We start from the raw sequence: 20,962 nt of genomic DNA, 5'->3' as shown, positions 1-20,962 counted from the left end.
AGTATGAATCTTCTACTGTGGTGGGGGCGGGGGGGGGGGGATGGGAGGCCGCACACTGCCACCAATGGTTGTTACTACTATAGAGAGAGGGGGGCCGATGGTGGGCGCACACTGTGCCACCAACGATTTTTAACTATAGAGGGAGGAAGGGGGGGGGCGATGGTGGGCGCACACTGTGCCACCAATGATTTTTAACTATAGAGGGAGGAAGGGGGGGGGATGGTGGGCGCACACTGTGCCACCAACGATATTCAAACTGGGGAGGGGGGGGGGGGTCTGCCCCCTGCTGCCGGGCAGCCCTGATCTCTTACAGGGGAATATGATAGTACAATTAACCCGTTTAGGTGCCGCACCTGAAGGGGTTAATTGTGCTATCATATCCCCCTGTAAGAGATCGGGTGCTGCCAGGCAGCAGGGGGCAGTCTTGTACAAAGTTTGCAGTGTATTCTAACTAGAAGCGTCCCCATCACCATGGGAACGCTTCTGTGTTAGAATATACTGTCGGAAATGAGTTTTCACGAAGTGAAAACTTAGATCAGAAAAAGCTTTTATGCAGACGGATCTTCGGATCCGTCTGTATGAAAGCAACCTACGGCCACGGATCACGGACACGGATGCCAATCTTGTGTGCATCCGTGTTCTTTCACCGACCCATTGACTTGAATGGGTCCGTGAACCGTTGTCCGTCAAAAAAATAGGACAGGTCATATTTTTTTGACGGACAGGATACACGGATCACGGCCTCGGCTGCAAAACGGTGCATTTTCCGATTTTTCCACGGACCCATTGAAAGTCAATGGGTCCGCGAAAAAAAACGGAAAACGGCACAACGGCCACGGATGCACACAACGGTCGTGTGCATGAGGCCTTTCACTGCACTGATCTCCAGAGGGCGATGGCCTGAGGGAGTACACGTGACACAACATCTCATCAGGGTCACTACAACTCCCATCTTCTGCACCAGCTCCTCAGGGACTTGCTGCACATACTCTTTATTAGAGATGAGCAGTTTTGAAAAATTTGATTCAGCAACTCAGACGAAGTTTACCAGTGAAGAACAGTGCAGCCAATTAGCCCGCAGCTGCCTGTTCATTTAATAATGAAGACTGCACTGTGTAGTCGGTCTCCATTGTTAATGGCCACGCGGCACCTTTAATGTACCTTTAATCCGGGGCTGTATCCACTTCTCCAACCCCAGCTCTCTCCTGCCCTACAGGTGGGAGCACTTCTTCTGCCATCTGCTTTCCCTCCTTTTCCACATCATCTAATATCGATGAGAATATGTTATCAGAAACATCCAGCTCCTCCTCTCTCTGCATCTTGCTGACTTTTCTAGGAAGTAAAGCCAGCAAAAGATGAGGATGGTCATCAAGACCTGCCCCCCTACGGGGTGCAGACTAGATGGTATTGGTTGGCGTGCTGGCACCAGAATAATAAAGGCGTCAATCTTATTGTTATTGAATTACATATCTTAGTTTACGGCTGATGTAGGAATAAGGAAATGTAGGAATACATAAATAAAACTGACACAGAATAAGTCTCCCTGCAATCCATCTCCAATATTCTTCTACTAAAAGTTTTCAGCATCACTGTCCCTAGAGCATGAGTGCTTTCTCGCATCTCTCCCAATGGCGGAGACCGCGCGGGATGAGGGTTTTATAGGACTGTGACATCACAGGGGATGACTGTCTGCGGATTGGCTGGCTGCACGGCATTATGGGTGATTTTCCCGGGCTTGTCTCCTCTACACTTTGTTTCGCTTTGTAACACATGCAGTCGTCATTTTAGGAAAACCTGATTTGTTACCACAAAGTGCAAGCAAATTTGGATTTGTTTCGAATTGGAGTTTTCCAAAACTTTGGACCAAATTCTGCTTCGAATGCTTTGCTTTGACCAACATTACTCATTATCATAAAACTATCTGCAAATCTGATCACTATTGACAGAGCTTTTCACTTAAAGGACTTCTGTCACCCCACTAAACAGATTTTTTTTTTTGTGTACTTATAATCCCTGTCCTGCGATATTGCTATACCTTATGTTATTAATAATTTCCGTTCAGTAGATTTAGCAAAAAAATTACTTTTATGATATACTAATTCCTTTTCTACCAGCAAGTAGGGCGTCTACTTGCTGGTAGCAGCCGCAGAAAACCGCTCCCTCCTCTTGTTGATTGACAGGGCCAGCCGCGATCTCCTCCTCCGGCCGGCCCTATTAATCAACAAGAGGAGGGGGCGGTTTTCTGCGGCTGCTACCAGCAAGTAGACGCCCTACTTGCTGGTAGAAAGGTAATTAGCATATCATAAAAGTAATTTTTTTGCAAAATCTACTGAACGAAAATTATTAATAACATAAGGTATAGCAATATCGCAGGACAGGGATTATAAGTACACAAAAAAACAAAACTGTTTAGTGGGGTGACAGAAGCCCTTTAATGGCCTATTTGCGGTCTACAGAACAACCCAATGTGTCGGCACATGACATGGCTACAGGAGAAGACTTTCACAGAGATCAATGGAGTAGTTGCCGCTGATGGGTTGTCTGGGCTTTACTCAGGATAGGCCATCATTAGCAGAGCTGCGGAAGTCCACAACGCCCCAACCCTGACGATCAGGTGTTGCTGCTACACTGGAACTACACAGCTTCTTGTGGTGGACAGTGTTCATCACTGCAGCACTACTCCCATTGAATGTTGGACCCCTGCAGACCATCACTTAGTAAAGCCCGAACAACCCCTTTAGAGCGCAGTAACTGGGCAGCACAAGTACCATTAACCATTTATAATACTGGTGTGGGTTCTTTCTTGTGGGTTAGGGGACTTAACCAACTGCCACCTGCACATTCCCTTTAAATTTGCTGCTGCTACTGTTAGTATGGACTTAAAGGGGTTATCCCATGAAAATATATTGCAATATGCATGTAATAAAAATATTGCCTTTTTTTAATTACCTTACATTTTCCTCGCTGGTAGTGTCCCCTGCTTCTTCTCTCTGAAATTCTGGTCCTCGTTATCCAAAATTCAGAAGTGGACTACGGCCGAGTTCACACTTCGGTTATTTGGTCAGTTACTTCCATCAGTTAAGGCTCATTCAGACGGCCGTATGCCGCCCGCAAAAATGCGGATCAGTTTTTTTGCGGACAGTTCAGCATGTACGCAAAAAAAATGGATTGCATTCCGATTTTTGCAGATCCATAGACTTTAATGGGGCTACGTCCTGATTTTTATTGACAAGTTTAGGACATGTTTTATTTGTTTTGCGGAGTCGTAGAACGGAAGAAAAGGGCCCCATAGAAGTGAATAGGTCTACATTTCTGTGGACAGCATATGGCCATCTGAATGAGCCCTTATTTTGAGCCAAAGCCCGATGCGTGTCAAAAATACAGAACAGGTGCAGATCTTTCCATGATACCAGTAGGCTTCATTACTGGTTTTGGCTTACAATAACTGATGGAAATAACTGACCAAATAACTGAAGTGTGAACTCGGCCTTGCATGCTCAGTAGCTTCATCCTCTCAGTGTCGGCATAATCTCGAAGGCCCCTTTCACACGGGCGAGTTTTCCGCAAGGGTGCAATGCGTGAGGTGAACGCATTGCACCCGCACTGAATCAGGACCCATTCATTTCTATGGGGCTGTTCACATGAGCGGTGATTTTCACGCATCACTTGTGCGTTGCGTGAAAATCGCAGCAAGCTCTATATTGTGTGTTTTTCACGCAACGCCGGCTGCGTGAAAATCGCAAGCATCTGCAAGCAAGTGCGGATGCGGTGCGATTTTCACGCACTGTTGCTAGGAGACGATCGGGATGGAGACCCGATTATTATTTCCCCTTATAACATGGTTATAAGGTAAAATAATAGCATTCTGAATACAGAATGCCTAGTACAATAGCGCTGGAGGGGTTAAAAAATAATTTAACTCACCTTAATCCACTTGATCACGCAGCCGGCTTCTCTTCGGTCATCACATGATCCATCACCATGGTAAAAGATCATGTGACAGACCATGTGATGACCGGAGTGATGTCACCACAGGTCCTTTTCCTGCACACAGCAAATAAGAAGACAGAAGAGAAGCCGGGCTGCGCGATCAAGTGGATTAAGGTGAGTTAAATTATTTATTTTTATTTTAACCCCTCCATCCCTATTGTACTATGCATTCTGTATTCAGAATGCTATTATTTTCCCTTATAAACATGTTATAAGGGAAAATAATACAATCTACAGAACACCGATCCCAACATTCAGATTTTTCTCACGCGCGTGAAAAACACATTACAATGTTTTGCACTCACGCTGAAAAATCGCGCATGTTCCCGCAACGCACCCGCACCTTTTTCCGCAACTGTCCGTCTGAAAGAGGCCATAGAGAAGCAAGTGAAGCAGCCCACACACCTTTCATTCAGTCATCCCTTCTAAATTCATAGAAATCTCTAGCTCTATCTCTCTCTAGACAGTGGAGAAGACAATGGGGGAGCATTATAAGCTATTCACTAGTGGAATCGCTGGGGCCGTGTGTGAGGGACTATTTTCTATGCGGGAGAGGAATGGGTTAAGAATAGCTGATTGCAATGCACTCCTGGGGGATGCAGCTGCTTGATTGTTATGTGGGACCAGCTGCTGCCCACCCACAGAAAGGGAAGACACAGAAGCTGCAGATAATATGAGTAATCAAGAGACAACAGGATACTGAAGAGCAACATTTCTGCATTCCTATAGTTAAGACCGAAACGGTGTGCATGACTCCAGATTTCTTTATTTTTTATTTTTATGTGGGATACCCCTTTAACTTCACAATCATGATATCTTGCAGGGCCTGGGCGATCCTGCTCATGGTTGCTATAATCGTGCGCTTAGTTGTCTGCAATTATCTAATATTGTCTTATATCCCACAGTACAGCAGTTCAGGTTATAGGGCAGAGGAGGCTCAGGAATCCGAGAAGATTGGCGCAGTGATGGCCGTCAGCGCTATGTGACTGTTCCTCCGCTCCCTGCATTCACAGCACAGGGGTGCCAGAAATAACATCTATCCTCTGCTGACGATGTCATTTCCTGCAGCTGTTCTCCCCTATTACCAGACTTCTTCCTCTGTGTAACTGCTCAGAATGCAATTCCCTTCATAGCCTCCAAAGGTCGACCCAGCTGTGTTGGATTTCTTGTAACTGTCGCTGCGATCCCATGCATGTCTATGGGATGACCGCTACTCGGCGATCCTGACCATGACAGGTGTTGCCGTATAGCCCTAGCCTAACGGCTCATGCACACGACCGTATGTATTTTGTGGCTTGAAAAACACGGATCCGCAAAAATCCTGGATGACGTCCATGTGCATTCCGTATTTTGCGGAACAGAACAGCCGGCCCCTAATAGAATAGTCCTATCCTTGTCCGTTATGCAGACAATAATAGGACTTGTTCTATTTTTTTTGCGGAAAGGACATACGGAAACGGAATGCACACGGAGTAACTTTTTTTTTTGCGGACTCATTGAAATAAATGGTTCCGCATACAGTCCACAAAAAAAAACGGAACGAACACAAAAGGAAAATACTTTGTGTGCATGAGCCCTTACATGAAATGAATGCAGTTTTTCCATGACTGAGAAAAATGTTAAAGTGAAAAATTTCCCAACCAATTCTACAAATAATTGGTATTTTTTATGAGGAAGTTATACAATTTTCCATCATACTCTTTGTATCAATCCTTCATAGGTTTCAAGATCTCCGCTTGCTGTCATTCCATATTGTGTATTCATATGTAGTAGTTGAGGTGCTGTTAAAAATCAGTTTTCCATACAGTGAAACCCATTTATTTAACACGTTTCACCTGTAAAAACCTCAACGGCATCTAAAATAGTGGCAAAACCACGCAAGTTTTAACCACACCTCAACCTCTATGTGTGAATATACCCTTAGTCTTTGTTCCGTAATGGTCATGAGATGGACACACAAGTACATGGCTGGTTACAGTAAATTATAGGAGCTGTGCACCTGTAGGTCCATCACATGACAAGTACAGATTTTATATTTCCTGGAAGTAAATAATAAATATTCCTACTAAATGACAGCAAGCAGAGATCTTCTAAACGGTGATTAATTGATCAATAATGTAAATTGTGAAATTGTATAACTTTTCATCATACAAAAAAAAAAATCTAAATAAATTAATAAATAACATATATTTGCTGAATCTAGAATATCATAAAAAAATGGCAGGACATAAAAATGCTGAAAAGTTTCTTCGTATAAGGCTTCACGCACTCGACCGTATGTATTTTGTAATCCACAAAATCTGAACACTGGCCTTGTGCATCCCGGGCTTTCCTCAGTCTCTATTATAGTAATGGCTGCAAAAGGAGCAAGAATAGGACATCATTTGCGGAATGGCCATACGGAAATGGGCAGAACACGGATGTGATCCGTGTACTGTTTGCATTTTGATTGCGCCCCAATAGAAATGAATGGGTCCGCAAAAATGCGGTCGTGTGCATGAGGCCTTATCAAGAAATATACATCAAACATTTGTACAATACATTCACCCAAAGTGTCTCGGTCCATTTGACTCCATGATGTTCATGTTATTGTTCTTTTTTTTATCTGGGCCTGATTCTTACCTGGGTCTTCCGTGATACTAGTGATGAAGCAGTGGAAATCCCTGCCACCAATACCAGGGCACCAAATAATCCGAGCAGCGGCCAGGTGTATCTCCCTCCTCTGCCACCAACATCTGCATCTCTCTGAGAGTCCATGGTACCTGGATTTGATGTTTCAGAAATAAGAACTAATTCAAGAGCTGTCTGCTTCTTCTGTGAGCAGTTGACTAAATACTTTGCATAATTCGCAATCTGTTCTCTGCAGATTGTTTATTCTTGTATTTCCCTTATTTAATCCAGGGATCTCCTGCTGTTGTGTCTCCCTCGCTGGCTTGTTTTGTAGATTCTATCTAGAGATGATATAGTGGAGGGTGATGCCTCCATGGACTCCTAAAGTTACTGCCTCATCATCCTCTCTCTAAGTTTCCCTGTAACTCCTTTCTTTCTCTCACTTTCGTTAAAATCCAGGCTGGGAGTCAGAGCTGCCAACTATCCTTCCAATTGAAGCCAAATGTTCTCATCTTTCACAGTCAAAAGAGGGTTTGGTCTGGGACTGGGGCGAGTGTGGGGGGATCAGGAGCAGCAGACTACTTCCAGCTGACTGGCTCAGCAACAGGAGAAATAAATCTGCTCTTGACAGTTCACTGTACAGAGACCTAAAAATGGTAAAAAACACACAGTTCAGGGCATGAAATGCGGCAGATACATGACTTATGCAATCTATGCAGTGCATTGCTGTGGTTATGTGTACGTCTACAGATGTAGGGCCAGTATATGTACTGTTGTGGGCAACTCTCAGACATTGCTTTCAAGGAGAATTTATATTGGATACACAGCCAGAGTAACTGAGTGTCTCCAAGAACATACTCCGAGAGCCCCCATGAATAGAGTCATGCACCCCATGGACCTATGGACCATAAACTGAACCACTCTTAAATTGGGGAATGTGCTCAGTAAACAGTGCCAGAGTGGTGGCATAAACTGTGCTAAAGTGCCATCATAAACAGAGCTAGACTGCCCCCAAGAACAGCGCCAATTTGCAAACATATTCAGTATCATGTGCCCAGAGTGCCATATCATCTCCATGAACAAAGGCCTTATGCACACAAACGTTGTTTGTTTCCGTGTCTATTCAGTTGTTTTTTTTTTTGCGGATAGGATGCAGACCCATTCATTTCAATGGGTCCGCAAAAAATGCGGACAGCACACTGGATGCTGTCCGCATCAGTATGTCCATTCCGTAGCCCCGCAAAAATAAATAAATAGAACATGTCCTATTCTTACAAACGCAAAAACACAAATGCCCTGCCCTGCCTCTATACTGGATGTTGAATGAGGCATTAGTGTACATTTTGGCCAAAACGTAATAAGCCACTCACCACGTCAAGGTCGCCTCTATGACCTTAAAGTGGTGAGTGGCTTATTAAGTTTTGGCCACAATATACACTAATGCCTCATTCAACATCCAGCATAGAGGCAGGGCAGAGTGCTGGTTGCAGAGTGCCATTGCATTTGAGTTTTTGCGTTTGTATGTGTATTTCGCCATAGCAATGTGCGCCTGCATACATGGTTGGGCTGACTGAACCCCCCACATGTCCTATTCTTGTCCGTTTTTGCCATTGTTACAATAGATCCGCAAAAAAACACATATTTTGCAGATACGCAATTTGCGGACCGCAAAACACATACAGTCGTGTGCATTTAGCCTTAGTGAGGCTTTTTTTTCTGTTCAGAGTCACCAGTAGGTGCAGCGCAGGCCCGGGTCAGTAAGATCGTGCACGCACCTCATTACAGTGTTGGCGTCTAGAGACTGAGACCAGGCCTGTAGTTAGTTAGGATTTCTGTTTGTGTCAGGCCAAAGTGCTGCTATTGTTTATTGCAAGGACTCACATTGGAGAGCTGAAAAACTTCCCACAAACTCAAGCCAGGCTGGTGTTTTGCTCAGAAGGAATACTCAGGCACGTGCTACAGGACCAGGCTGGTGTTTTGCTCAGAAGGAATACTCAGGCACGTGCTACAGGGCCAGGCTGGTGTTTTCCTCAGAAGGAATACTCGGGCACGTGCTACAGGACCATGGGAGGGGGAATACTGTACAACACTGTAAGATTGTAAGCTGTTGTGCTAAACAGCAGGCTAGCCCCTACCACACACTCAGTTGTTCTTGTTTTTTAGGGTAATAACAGGTAAGGTGTGGCAGTTTAGTCATGCCCGCCAGTAGGTAAATTACCACGTTTTCCTCCTGCATCGGAGGGCGCCGCGCTGTGCAGCACAAGGGTCTAAGCCTTCGGGCTAGCTGTATGTAAATCTATTAGAGGTTTCCAGCATTTGTGGTTGTGCTCATTACCACATTTAAGTAAAATTCTCTTTTGGCAAAAGCTGGTGGTGGAGTTGTTTTCCTCATTCGTGACTCCGCTGTATCCTGGGGAGCCCACCCCGGTACATGGCTTACACCACCAGGAAATTTTTCTGTAAGATCTATGGCCAATCCTCCCCTGGTCACCATTAACAAAAAAATGCCCATACACTCATTCTTCATTCCCATGTCTATGCACATTTTTCAGTGAAAGGGGTCAGACCTCATGTAGGATATTTTTGTTCTCAGAGTTCATGGCTTCACAATCAAGAATGATGGAATAAAACTGGTAAACACGGTTGTAACTAGGCACGGTGGTTTTGCTGAACTCGTGTGAGGCAACAAGCTTGATTGGTTACAAACATCTCACAAGAGGCAACTGTCTCAGTGGTTACAGTTGTTACAAGAGACAACTAACTTAGTGGGTATGAACAGTCTCTTTGGAGGCAAGAGACTTGAAGAGAACAAAATTTCTAATTGAGGCAACAAGCTTACTTTCTCCTCCGACATTGAATACAAGATGATGGTTGTCCACAAGATGGGTGACCAGATTCAGATGGACCAGATGGAAGGCTTCTAATGGGAGGCTTGAAAAAAATCAGGATTGTTCAGCTTGGAAAAAAAGATGCCTTAGAGGTGATCTCATTGACACGGGTAGATACATGTGCAGTTGATACAAAGAACTGGCTTGTGATTTTTTTTTACCTAAACTCTTTACACAGGTCCGGGGGACTTCATTGTGTGTGAAGGGAAGGCGATTTAGACATCAATGGGATTTAGACTTTACAGTAGTCAAACTTTTGAATACCATGCCCCCAAGAAGTAGTGATGGCAGATACTGAAAATGAACTGATATCAGTGCTGCTGTCCCAATGGAGTCCAGAAACTATGATGGCATCCATTTATTGCCAGTGGATAAAAATGATGTTTTTTGGGACTGTACCAGTCCCTTCCTCAGGCACTACACATTTTAGACGAGGCACTGTGCTGGTCGCCTCTCCAGTCTCCTCCCTGGCAAAAAAAAAAAGCGTTTGTTTCTAAGTAAAGTCCTGAGCTAGTTGTCCGTCTCACTCTCAGGTAGCTGGTACCCTGGTCAAAGGCTGGAGACCCAGGGTCTGTGGCAGAGTGTTCCCATCTCAGCGTCTTCTTTTGGTCACTCAATAGTCTGACAGAGTCTCTTCTTCTACGGGGACGAGCCTCCCTAGCATCACCCAGAGAAGCAGCTGCGATGGTGCGGGGACCAGGAGCAGCGCAGAGAGCGGAGAGCCAGATAAGTAGAATCAGTGTAAGGGGCTCAGGCATATGGGGGGAATTTTTTAGGGTCTTGGATAACCCCTTTAATTTTGAGCTGAGCAGTGTCCACACGTGGCATAAAACGAGCACACGGACCAAAAATTCACTGATGAACATAAACAGATTTTTCCATAGACATCATGGACACGGAAATGTGAAGGAAGTCTTAGGCAGGCCTGTCACGTTCCCTAATCTGATTTCTCTGTGCAAATCCTCTATATTCTAACTCTTATCCCTTCACACCCTTCTACATTATTCCTCAGAAATTAGAATCAGATTTCTTTATCCAAGATGGACCCCAGGGTCCTTCTACTCTAATGAACTTCATACTTCGTAAATGTGCTTATTATATCGAGGTTGTGCAGCAGAGGCGTAGCTTGAAGATGGTGGGTTCTGAAGCTCGGCCTCTGTGTCCTGAAGCTCGGCCTCTGTGTCCTGAAGCTCGGCCTCTGTGTCCTGAAGCTCGGCCTCTGTGTCCTGAAGCTCGGCCTCTGTGTCCTGAAGCTCGGCCTCTGTGTTCTGATGCTCGGCCTCTGTGTTCTGATGCTCGGCCTCTGTGTTCTGATGCTCGGCCTCTGTGTTCTGATGCTCGGCCTCTGTGTTCTGAAGCTTGGCCTCTGTGTTCTGAAGCTTGGCCTCTGTGTCCTGAAGCTTGGCCTCTGTGTCCTGAAGCTCGGCCTCTGTGTTCTGATGCTCGGCCTCTGTGTTCTGATGCTCAGCCTCTGTGTACAGCCTCTGTAGTGCAATGTATAGTGAGGCAGCTTTGTCTAATGTGACTCATTCTGGGCACAAGCAGCATAAAATGAAAGTGTCGAGAGACCCCGGTATTCCCAGGACAGAGGCCTAGTTGTGTCTGCAACCTAAGAACCTACTATAGCTACTCCATTCTTCCACATTACACAGCAGATCAGGATGCCAAACGTACAATACAAGTGCAGTGTTACAGACCTTGGGGCATTTGCCATGTTTGGTTTGTAATACAATGTTCTGGTTTGTAAGTTATATACAGACTTTTATTAAACCAAATAATTACAGCTTGTTCAGAGGCGCAGCTAGCAGAGGGCTGGGGACAGCGGCCCTGGGCCCACTTACATGGTGGCGCCCACCCACTGTGATGCCTCATACTTACCAACTGGCTCTGGTAATTTATTTTCAATTTTATTTTGCCTGAATGTGTTGAACATTGCGCTGCACCACAGTATTGGTGCCCTCCTGGCGGACGTATACTGTGTGGTTAAGCAGCTCAGCGGCCCAGCAACTTCTCTCCCGGGGGTCTGGCAGCCTTCTGCGCTGTACGTGTTTAGAGCATCATTGCTTGTGTTTGGCTTAGTCTACTGTCAAATATCAAGTTGGCTTGGCTGTGTATCTCCTTATAGACTGCTGGCCTGGTATCATAGACTGCTGCTATATGGAATAAAGATTACAATGCGTCTCTAATGTTGTGGTGGCCACCATTTTTTGCTCTCTTGTTATTCACGCTTAATATAGTATACCCTCTTTTTTTTTCTGTTATGCATGCCTCACAGCAGTCCCAGACCTAGCAGGACACTACCAGATTTTGGGTACTGTTCCGCTGGGGGCATTTTACTGCATGGGGAGGCACTAAGGGGACATTGTACACAGGGGCATCCTGACTGTTTTGGGGGATGGGTGGAGTTGTCTCAGTATGAACCTGGTACAAGTAAGTAAAAGCTGGTTAATCTGTCATAGACCTGAAATCTTCACTGAAAGTAGACACGATCAAGTAGGTGAACTTACAGGGTACGGAAAAAGTCTTGGAAGTTACAAGAACAAAGTTAAAGGGAACCTGTCATCAACTATTTGCTGTCCATACTAACGGCAGTATAAAGTACAGACAGGTGAGTTGATTTCAGCGGTCTGTCATTTAAAAGTAAGTGGTTGCCGAAAACCAACATCACAATCATTGCAGACTAGGCCTGGAAAAGAGTCCCGGCCACCTGAGAAGAGTCCTGGTTATTCACGAATCTCTGCTCTCCTGCCACCTGCTGATGTCTGACAGTCTAATACCTAGTTTTCTCCCTTTCTCTCTAGGAGAGAACTGCCAGTCATCAGCAGATGGCAGGAGATTATGTATAACCGGGACTCTTCTCAGGTAGATTTGACTCAAGGCCTGGGCTAGGCATTTCTGTCACTATTATATGCTGCCCTCAGTGAGATCAGCATAAAGTTGATGACAGGTTCCCTTTAAACAGTTGCCTAGTAATTAGATTTTTATTAGATTTTATTATCACATGGGGTTTATATAATTTTACTTTTTAGAATTAGTGACTTTTAAAAATACCTTTATTAGTGATTATCTGGGTATAGGTATGTATATACCAACAGAGTGTGCTACAATTTCACAAGAATTTATATATACATATTTCTTATGACCGGGGAGTAGTAACCCCTATACAAAACATTTACTAGCGATACAATACGTCAGTAGGTTTAGGGAATTCGAGGATCCAGTCAACAAAATAAAGATAATAAATAGTAATGAGACAGGGTCTGAGGAAAGGGGCAGGGCAGACAAACTGCTTACCCTACAAGGCCCTCAAAAACTGCTCAGCCCAGGGTGACCCCCTGATGGTGGGGGTTCCCTGTCCCCGAACCTAAAAACTAAACAAATCCCTAGGTTGACCCTAGCCAGGGAAAGATATAAGATAAAGGATAACTATAATCACGATAAATCGGGAATGGAGGGTGGTTTAGTATAGATAGGGTCACCACCTACCCCTTCCTATAAAGTTGATGACAGGTTCCCTTTAAGCAGCAAGTTGTGAAATAAATTCTAATCAATGAAAATATAAAATTTTAGTTGCATGAAACAGTCAAGATAATGATAGCAGTCATATGAAGTGAGAAAGTCAAAGAAGAGGAGAATTTGGAGATTTAGAAACAGCTGTGCAGATGTGTTGTAAAAACACAGGGAATCTCCTCTGCCAGCTACACACAGAAATAGCCAGTAGCTTCCCGATCCGTCTTCTGTCTTCTGCTGTTCTCCTTAGATCACTTCTCTACCATGTGCTCTGGCTACATCTTACAAATAAAAAAGTAAGACAGCACTACCTGCTAAGGCGTCTCAGTAAGCCCAATAAGTGGCGGTGTCTGTGGTGTCAGATCCCGGCCTCTAGGATCCCCCAAGATGCAGAAACAGAAGAAAAAAACGCGGCACCCCAACTTCTCAAATCAAATCTGTGTTTATATCTCACCCAATGTGCGACGTTTTGACTCAAAATGAGTCTTTATCAAGTTCAGTGTAAGGCCTAATGCACACAACAGTATTTTTTTGCGGTCCGCAAAAAGAGGTTCCGTGATCCGTGTCCGTTTTTGTTTCCGTGTGTCTTCCTTTATTTTTGGAGGATCACCAGACATGAAGGAAAGTAAAAAAAAACATTTAAGTCAAGTTTGCCATGCAAATGATAGGAAAAAAACGGACGCGGACGCGGATGACAATCTTGTGTGCCTCCGTGTTTTTTCACGGACTTATTGACTTGAATGGGTCCGCGAACCGTTGTCCGTGAAAAAAAATAGGACAGGTCATATTTTTTTCACGGACTGGAAACACGGATCACGGACGCGGATGACAAACGGTGCATTAACCGAGTTTTCCACGGACCCATTGAAAGTCAATGGGTCCGCAGAAAATCACGGTAAACAGAACAACGGACACGGGACACAACAACGGTCGTGTGCATGAGGCCTAATACAGCAAATAAAGAAAATATATACAGTCCTGGCCAAAAGTTTTGAGAATGACACAAATATTAGTTTTCACAAAGTTTGCTGCTAAACTGCTTTTAGATCTTTGTTTCAGTCGTTTCTGTGATGTAGTGAAATATAATTACACGCACTTCATACGTTTCAAAGGCTTTTATCGACAATTACATGACATTTAGGCCTCATGCACACGACCGTTGTGTGCACCCGTGGCCGTTGTTCCGTTTTCTGTGATTTTCTGCGGATCCATTGACTTTCAATGGGTCCGTTGAAAACTCGGAAAATGCACAGTTTGTCATCCGCCTCCGTGATCCGTGTATCCTGTCCGTCAAAAAAAATAGGACCTGTCCTATTTTTTTGACGGACAACGGTTCACGGACCCATTCAAGTCAATGGGTCCATGAAAAAACACAGATGAACACAAGATTGGCATCCGTGTCCGTGATCCGTGGCCGTAGGTTACTTTCATACAGACGGATCTGAAGATCCGTCTGCATAAAAGCTTTTTCAGAGCTGAGTTTTCACTTCGACAGTATATTCTAACACAGAGGCGTTCCCATAGTGATGGGGACGCTTCTAGTTAGAATATACTACGAACTGTGTACATGACTGCCCCCTGCTGCCTGGCAGCATCCGATCTCTTACAGGGGGCTGTGATCCGTACAATTAACAACTCAGGTTCCGCACCTGAAGGGGTTAATTGTGCATATCATAGCCCCCTGCAAGAGATCCGGGGCTGCCAGGCAGCAGGGGGCAGACCTCCCTCCCTCCCCAGTTTCAATTTCATTGGTGGCCAGTGCGGCCCCCCCGGCCCCCCCTCCCTCCCTCTATTGTATTAATATCATTGGTGGCACAGTGTGTGGCCCCTCCCCGGCCCTCCCTCCCTCTATTGTATTTATATCATTGGTGGCACAGTGTGTGGCCACCCCGGCCCCCCCTCCCTCCCTCTATTGTATTTATATCATTGGTGGCACAGTGTGCGGCCCCCCCGACCCCCCTCCCTCCCTCTATTGCATTAATATCATTGGTGGCACAGTGTGCGCCCCCTCCCAGCCCCCCCTCCCTCCCTCTATTGTATTGTATTTATATCATTGGTGGCACAGTGTGCGGCCCCCCCCGGCCCCCCCTCCCTCCCTCTATTGTATTATCATTGGTGGCACAGTGTACGGCCCCCCCCTCCCTCTATTGTATTTATATCATTGGTGGCACAGTGTGCGGCCTCCCCTCTCCCCCCCCATCATTGGTGGCAGCGGAGAGTTAAGATCGGAGTCCCAGTTTAATCGCTGGGGCTCCGATCGGTAACCATGGCAACCAGGAGGCTACTGCAGTCCTGGTTGCCATGGTTACTTAGCAATATTAGAAGCATCATACTTACCTGCTGGCTGCTGCGCTGTCTGTGACCGGCCGGGGGCTCCTCCTACTGGTGAGTGACAGATCATTAAGCAATGCGCCGCACAGACCTGTCACTTACCAGTAGGAGGAGCTCCCGGCCGGTCACAGACAGCGCAGCAGGTAAGTATGATGCTTCTAATATTGCTAAGTAACCATGGCAACCAGGACTGCAGTAGCGTCCTGGTTGCCATGGTTACCGATCGGAGCCCCAGCGATTAAACTGGGACTCTGATCGGAACTCTCCGCTGCCACCAATGATGGGGGGGGGGGGGGGAGGCCGCACACTGTGCCACCAATAATATAAATTCAATAGAGGGGGGCCGGGGGGGGGCGCACACTGTGCCACCAATGATATAAATATATAAATACAATAGACGGAGGGAGGGGGGGCCGCACACTGGCCACTGTGTCAACGTCAAACGGATCCGTCCCCATTGACTTGCATTGTAAGTCAGGACGGATCCGTTTGGCTCCGCACGGCCAGGCGGACACCAAAACGAATTTTTCCTTCATGTCCGTGGATCCTCCAAAAATCAAAGAAAGACCCACGGAAGGAAAAACGGACACGGATCACGGACCTACAGACGCCGTTTTTGCGAACCTTAAAAAAAAAACGGTCGTGTGCATGAGGCCTTATGCAAAGAATCAGTATTTGCAGTGTTGGCCCTTTTTTTTCAGGACCTCTGCAATTCGGCATGCTCTCAATCAACTTCTGGGCCAATTCCTGACTGATAGCAACCCATTCTTTCATAATCCCTTCTTGGAGTTTGTCAGAATTAGTGGGTTTTTGTTTGTCCACCCGCCTCTTGAGGATTGACCATAAATTCTCAATGGGATTAAGATCTGGGGAGTTTCCAGGCCATGGACCCAAAATGTCAACGTTTTGGTCCCCGAGCCACTTAGTTATCACTTTTGCCTTATGGCACAGTGCTCTATCGTGCTGGAAAATGCATTGTTCTTCACCAAACTGTTGTTGGATTGTTGGAAGAAGTTGCTGTTGGAGGGTGGGGCAAAATTGTGAGTGAGCCCACTCCCTTGGATGATAAGCAACCCCACACATGAATGGTGTCAGGATGCTTTACTGTTGGCATGACACAGGACTGATGATAGCGCTCACCTTTTCTTCTCTGGACAAGCCTTTTTCCTGATGCCCCAAACAATCAGAAAGAGGCTTCATCGGAGAATATGACTTTGCCCCAGTCCTCAGCAGTCCATTCACCATATTTTCTGCAGAAGATCAATCTGTCCCTGGTGTTTTTTTTTGGGAGAGAAGTGGCTTCTTTGCTGCCCTTCTTGACACCAGGCCATCTTCCAAAAGTCTTCGCCTCACTGTGCGTGCAGATGCGCTCACACCTGCCTGCTGCCATTCCTGAGCAAGCTCTGCACTGGTGGCACTCCGATCCCGCAGCTGAATCCTCTTTAGGAGACGATCCTGACGCTTGCTGGACTTTCTTGGACGCCCTGAAGCCTTCTTAACAAGAATTGAACCTCTTTCCTTGAAGTTCTTGATGATCCTATAAATTGTTGATTGAGGTGCAATCTTAGTAGCCACAATATCCTTGCCTGTGAAGCCATTTTTATGCAACGCAAAGATGATGGCTGCACGCGTTTCTTTGCAGGTCACCATGGTTAACAATGGAAGAACAATGATTTCAAGCATCACCCTCCTTTTAACAGGTCAAGTCTGCCATTTTAACCCAATCAGCCTGACATGATGATCTCCAGCCTTGTGCTCGTCAACATTCTCACCTGAGTTAACAAGACAATTGCTGAAATGATCTAAGCAGGTCCTTTAATGACAGCAATGAAATGCAGTGGAAAGGTTTTTGGGGGATTAAGGGGTTAATTTTCATGGCAAAGAAGGACTATGCAATTCATCTGATCACTCTTCATAACATTCTGGAGTATATGCAAATTGCTATTATAAAAACTTAAGCAGCAACTTTTCCAATTTCCAATATTTATGTAATTCTCAATACTTTTGGCCACGACTGTACACTTCACCCAAAACTGATTGGGTCGGAGGTCATCCCTAAAGTGCCAGCCTCTCCCCCATTTTAACTTAACCCACATATCCTAAAGGGGTGACATCATCAATATACCATTAATTCAATCATCCACTTACTTGCGGGTGAAGGGGACCATACATAGACTTGCCAATGGACAGTGTCTAGTAGCATATGGTGCGCTTGCCGGCTTCTCCTATCCACATTCGGTTGGAGTTTCCGGCAACCGCGCTGATGGACTTCCGGTCACATGATACACGGAGCGTCCCGTTGCCAGGCTACCTTGTCCACTTATGTAAAAATGTATTAGCAAACGGGAGGTGTTACTGTCACTGTCACCAGAAACTGCTTTTTATATTTAATCTATACTGTCCATCTTTAATCCTATTGTCCACACTACCCACAACTCTGGTGTAGATGCCATATATTGTTACAATAGGAGAGTGTATTTTGAAACACGATCATTCATGACGGACCGTTTGCCAATACATTTTTACATAAGTGGACAAGGTAGCCTGGCAACGGGACACTCCGTGTATCATGTGACCAGAAGTCCGTCAGCACTAGACTAAACAATGGTCTGCTGTGTCAGTTGGTCGCGTGATGCAAGGGGAACACATCACCACTGTGGCCAGCGAAGAAGATGTTGACAGCGGAACAAGGCAGGCGAGTCCAGAGAGTGAAAGAACCAGAACCAAGCAAGAGGAAGCAGGTGAATATGCTTCCCTTGGCAGGTCTGTCCAGGAGAAAAAGGGAAGTCTGGCAGATGGTTTGAAAATTTGAGTCCAGGAGAGATGGATGATGGTGTAGATACAGAGACCAAAAAGCAGTTTTGTTTTCCTGGACTGGTAGATGAGGGACAAAAGTGGCCTCCATGGGGACATAGCAAAAGGGGAAAAGCTCTGTGGAGAACAGCAATGCTTACCTGTGCCCAATGCAAATTTTTCCAGACACTGTAAAAGATTTTTGATGCACTGAGGGACAGCAGGGGCCTCGATGTGACTTATCTCTTCTTCTGTGCATTATTTGCCACTTCCCACGCCACTTGATTGAAAGGGCCAAACATTTCGACTGGCCCAGTAGTCCGACATCTGCACCGTTGATTACATTATCGGTGCATGTGCAGTACATCTGTTTTCCCAGCAGAACAGATGACTACTGTTCATGCGCCAATGATGTCACCCTGAAGAGGATATGCTCAGCACAGGTCACCATCCTTCCTACTGTAGTGGAGTCTTCTCCATCTGTATCCAGGGGGTGATCTATAGAACCTACAAGAAAATTTCCAAGTGGGCTAGTGCCTAGGGGCCTCCCCGAGCCCTCCTCGCTGCCGCTGGCTGGGTACATAACAATCTAATGCTTTCAGTGGTAATTAACACTGGGAACATCAGGTACCTATGTGCCTAGCCGGTGGCCGCATGTTCCCTCCTGAGTTCAATTGTATGGCTGTCCTCAGGACTGTGATACAGTTGAATACCGCTTCCTGCCGTGCTGTTCTTCTTCAAAGGCCACAGGCCATTATATGAGCATACAATGTGGGGGCAACTTTTAGATTTCTTTCAGGGCCACTTTAAGTCCGAAGTCTGCCCCTTCTGCTTCCCCAGCAGTGAAGGAGACTACTGCGCATGCAGTAATGATGCCGTCATTCACCTGGAAGAAGAGACACTTGGCTCCCTTAGGAGAAGACATCTGGGATTACTGAGCAAGGCAAGATGCCTGGCTCTGTCAATCAAGGGAAGAAGCAATTGAAACTAAGGTACATTTCCTGCATAGACATACAGTTGCAAAAAAAAAAGTATGTGAACCCTTTGGAATGATATGGGATTTCTGCACAAATTGGTCATAAAATGTGATCTGAACTTCTTCTAAGTCACAACAATAGACAATCACAGTCTGCTTAAACTAATAACACACTAAGATGTGATGTAAACATTCACAGTGCAGGTGGGAAAAGTATGTGAACCCTTGGATTTAATAACTGGTTGAACCTCCTTTGGCAGCAATAACTTCAACCAAACTGGCTGGTGGGCTGTGCCTTTTTTTTTCTCCACACATAGTGTTGTGTGTTTCTTCCAAACAACTCAACGTTTGTTTCATCTGTCCACAGAATATTTTGCCAGTACTGCGAACATCCAGGTGCTCTTGTGCAAACTGTAAACGTGCAGCAATGTTTTTTTGGACAGCAGTGGCTTCCTCTGTGGTATCCTCCCATGAAATCCATTCTTGTTAAGTGTTTTACGTATTGTAGATTCGCTAACAGGGATGTTAGCATATGCCGGAGACTTTTGTAAGTCTTTGGCTGACACTCTAGGATTCTTCTTCACCTCATTGAGCAGTCTGCGCTGTTCTCTTGCAGTCATCTTTACAGGAAGGCCACTCCTAGGGAGAGTAGCAGGAGTGCTGAACTTTCTCTATTTATTGGAAGAAAAAACATCCAGCTCCACGTCTAAGCAGGAAACACTTTTTATTGATGCGATTAAAAATCTTCATACAGGATAGTTTTGTCAAATTTATAGACAATTTGTCTTGCCGTGGACTAATGAACAGCAAGGCTTTTGGAGATACTTTTATAACCCTTCCCAGCTTTGTGCAAGTCAACAATACTTAATCGTAGGTCTTCTGAGAGCTCTTTTGTGCGAGGCATCATTCACATCAGGCAATGCTTCTTGTGAAAAGCAAACCCAGAACTGGTGTGTGTGTGTTTTATAGGGCAGGGCAGCTGTAACCAACACCTCCAATCTAATCTCATTGATTGGACTCCAGTTGGCTGACACCTCACTCCAATTAGCTCTGGGAGATGTCATTAGTCTAGGGGTTCACATACTTTTTCCACCTGCACTGTGAATGTTTACATGGTGTGTTCAATAAAAACATGGTAACATTTTATTCTTTGTGTGTTATTAGTTTAAGCAGACTGTGATTGTTTATTGTTGGGACTTAGATGAAGATCAGATCACATTTTATGACCAATTTGTGCAGAAATCTATATAATTCCTAAGGGTTCACATACTTTTTCTTCCAACTGTATGTCATGCGGGAGACTTGCAGCCATAACCTAAGGGAGCTTATTGCAGTTCTATGTATAAACCTCCCTGCACTGGGTATTGTGTGGCACAAGCTGCCATCGAGCCCTGGCCCAAATATTGTTTCTGCCTTTATTAAGTTGTATATGCATGTAACATATGTTTATAGCCACATATATATATATATATATATATATATATATATATGAATAATCATCACCACCATCATCTAGGAACGACACCAAGACAATCCCCGGAGCCCTGCATTACTGGAAAGGATACAGTAGCTTTTTCATTCTTGTGAATTAATATTTGCACAGAGCTGAATCCCAATTCCTTATGTAACCGGGCATAGCACTGGCAAGGGCACAAAGTGGAACTTCTTATTCATTAACTAAACATTTGTACAGCGGCAAAGAGGGCGACCAAGGCTAAACTCGCTGCTAGTTGTTATGGCAGTGACCCAGGCAGTCAGGTCAGCTTCTTTCAGACACCAAAGAATCACAGAGTATGGATTACACTTACCTGATTTGTGTTTATGGCCTGGCACCATGAAGCGCACTGTAAAGAGAAATCAGAGG

The 20,962-nt window shown here is 45.3% G+C and overlaps 1 protein-coding gene across 1 annotated transcript in view; it reads right to left on the bottom strand.

The window, feature by feature from the left end:
* Positions 1-7,080, bottom strand: part of MMP23B (matrix metallopeptidase 23B) — a 32,475-nt gene extending 25,395 nt beyond the window's left edge. Inside the window, exon 1 of the mRNA XM_044278282.1 lies at positions 6,613-7,080. Within this exon, the coding sequence (XP_044134217.1) occupies positions 6,613-6,747 (135 nt within the window). The 5' untranslated portion in view covers positions 6,748-7,080. The remainder of the gene's footprint in view (positions 1-6,612) is intronic.
* Between the last annotated feature and the right edge of the window lie 13,882 nt (positions 7,081-20,962).

Source organism: Bufo gargarizans, chromosome 2 (genome assembly GCF_014858855.1).
Source record: "Bufo gargarizans isolate SCDJY-AF-19 chromosome 2, ASM1485885v1, whole genome shotgun sequence".
NCBI classification, from domain to species: domain Eukaryota; kingdom Metazoa; phylum Chordata; class Amphibia; order Anura; family Bufonidae; genus Bufo; species Bufo gargarizans.
The sequence above is the reverse complement of the archived record's forward strand: the minus strand, read 5'-3'. Positions and strand labels throughout refer to the sequence as shown.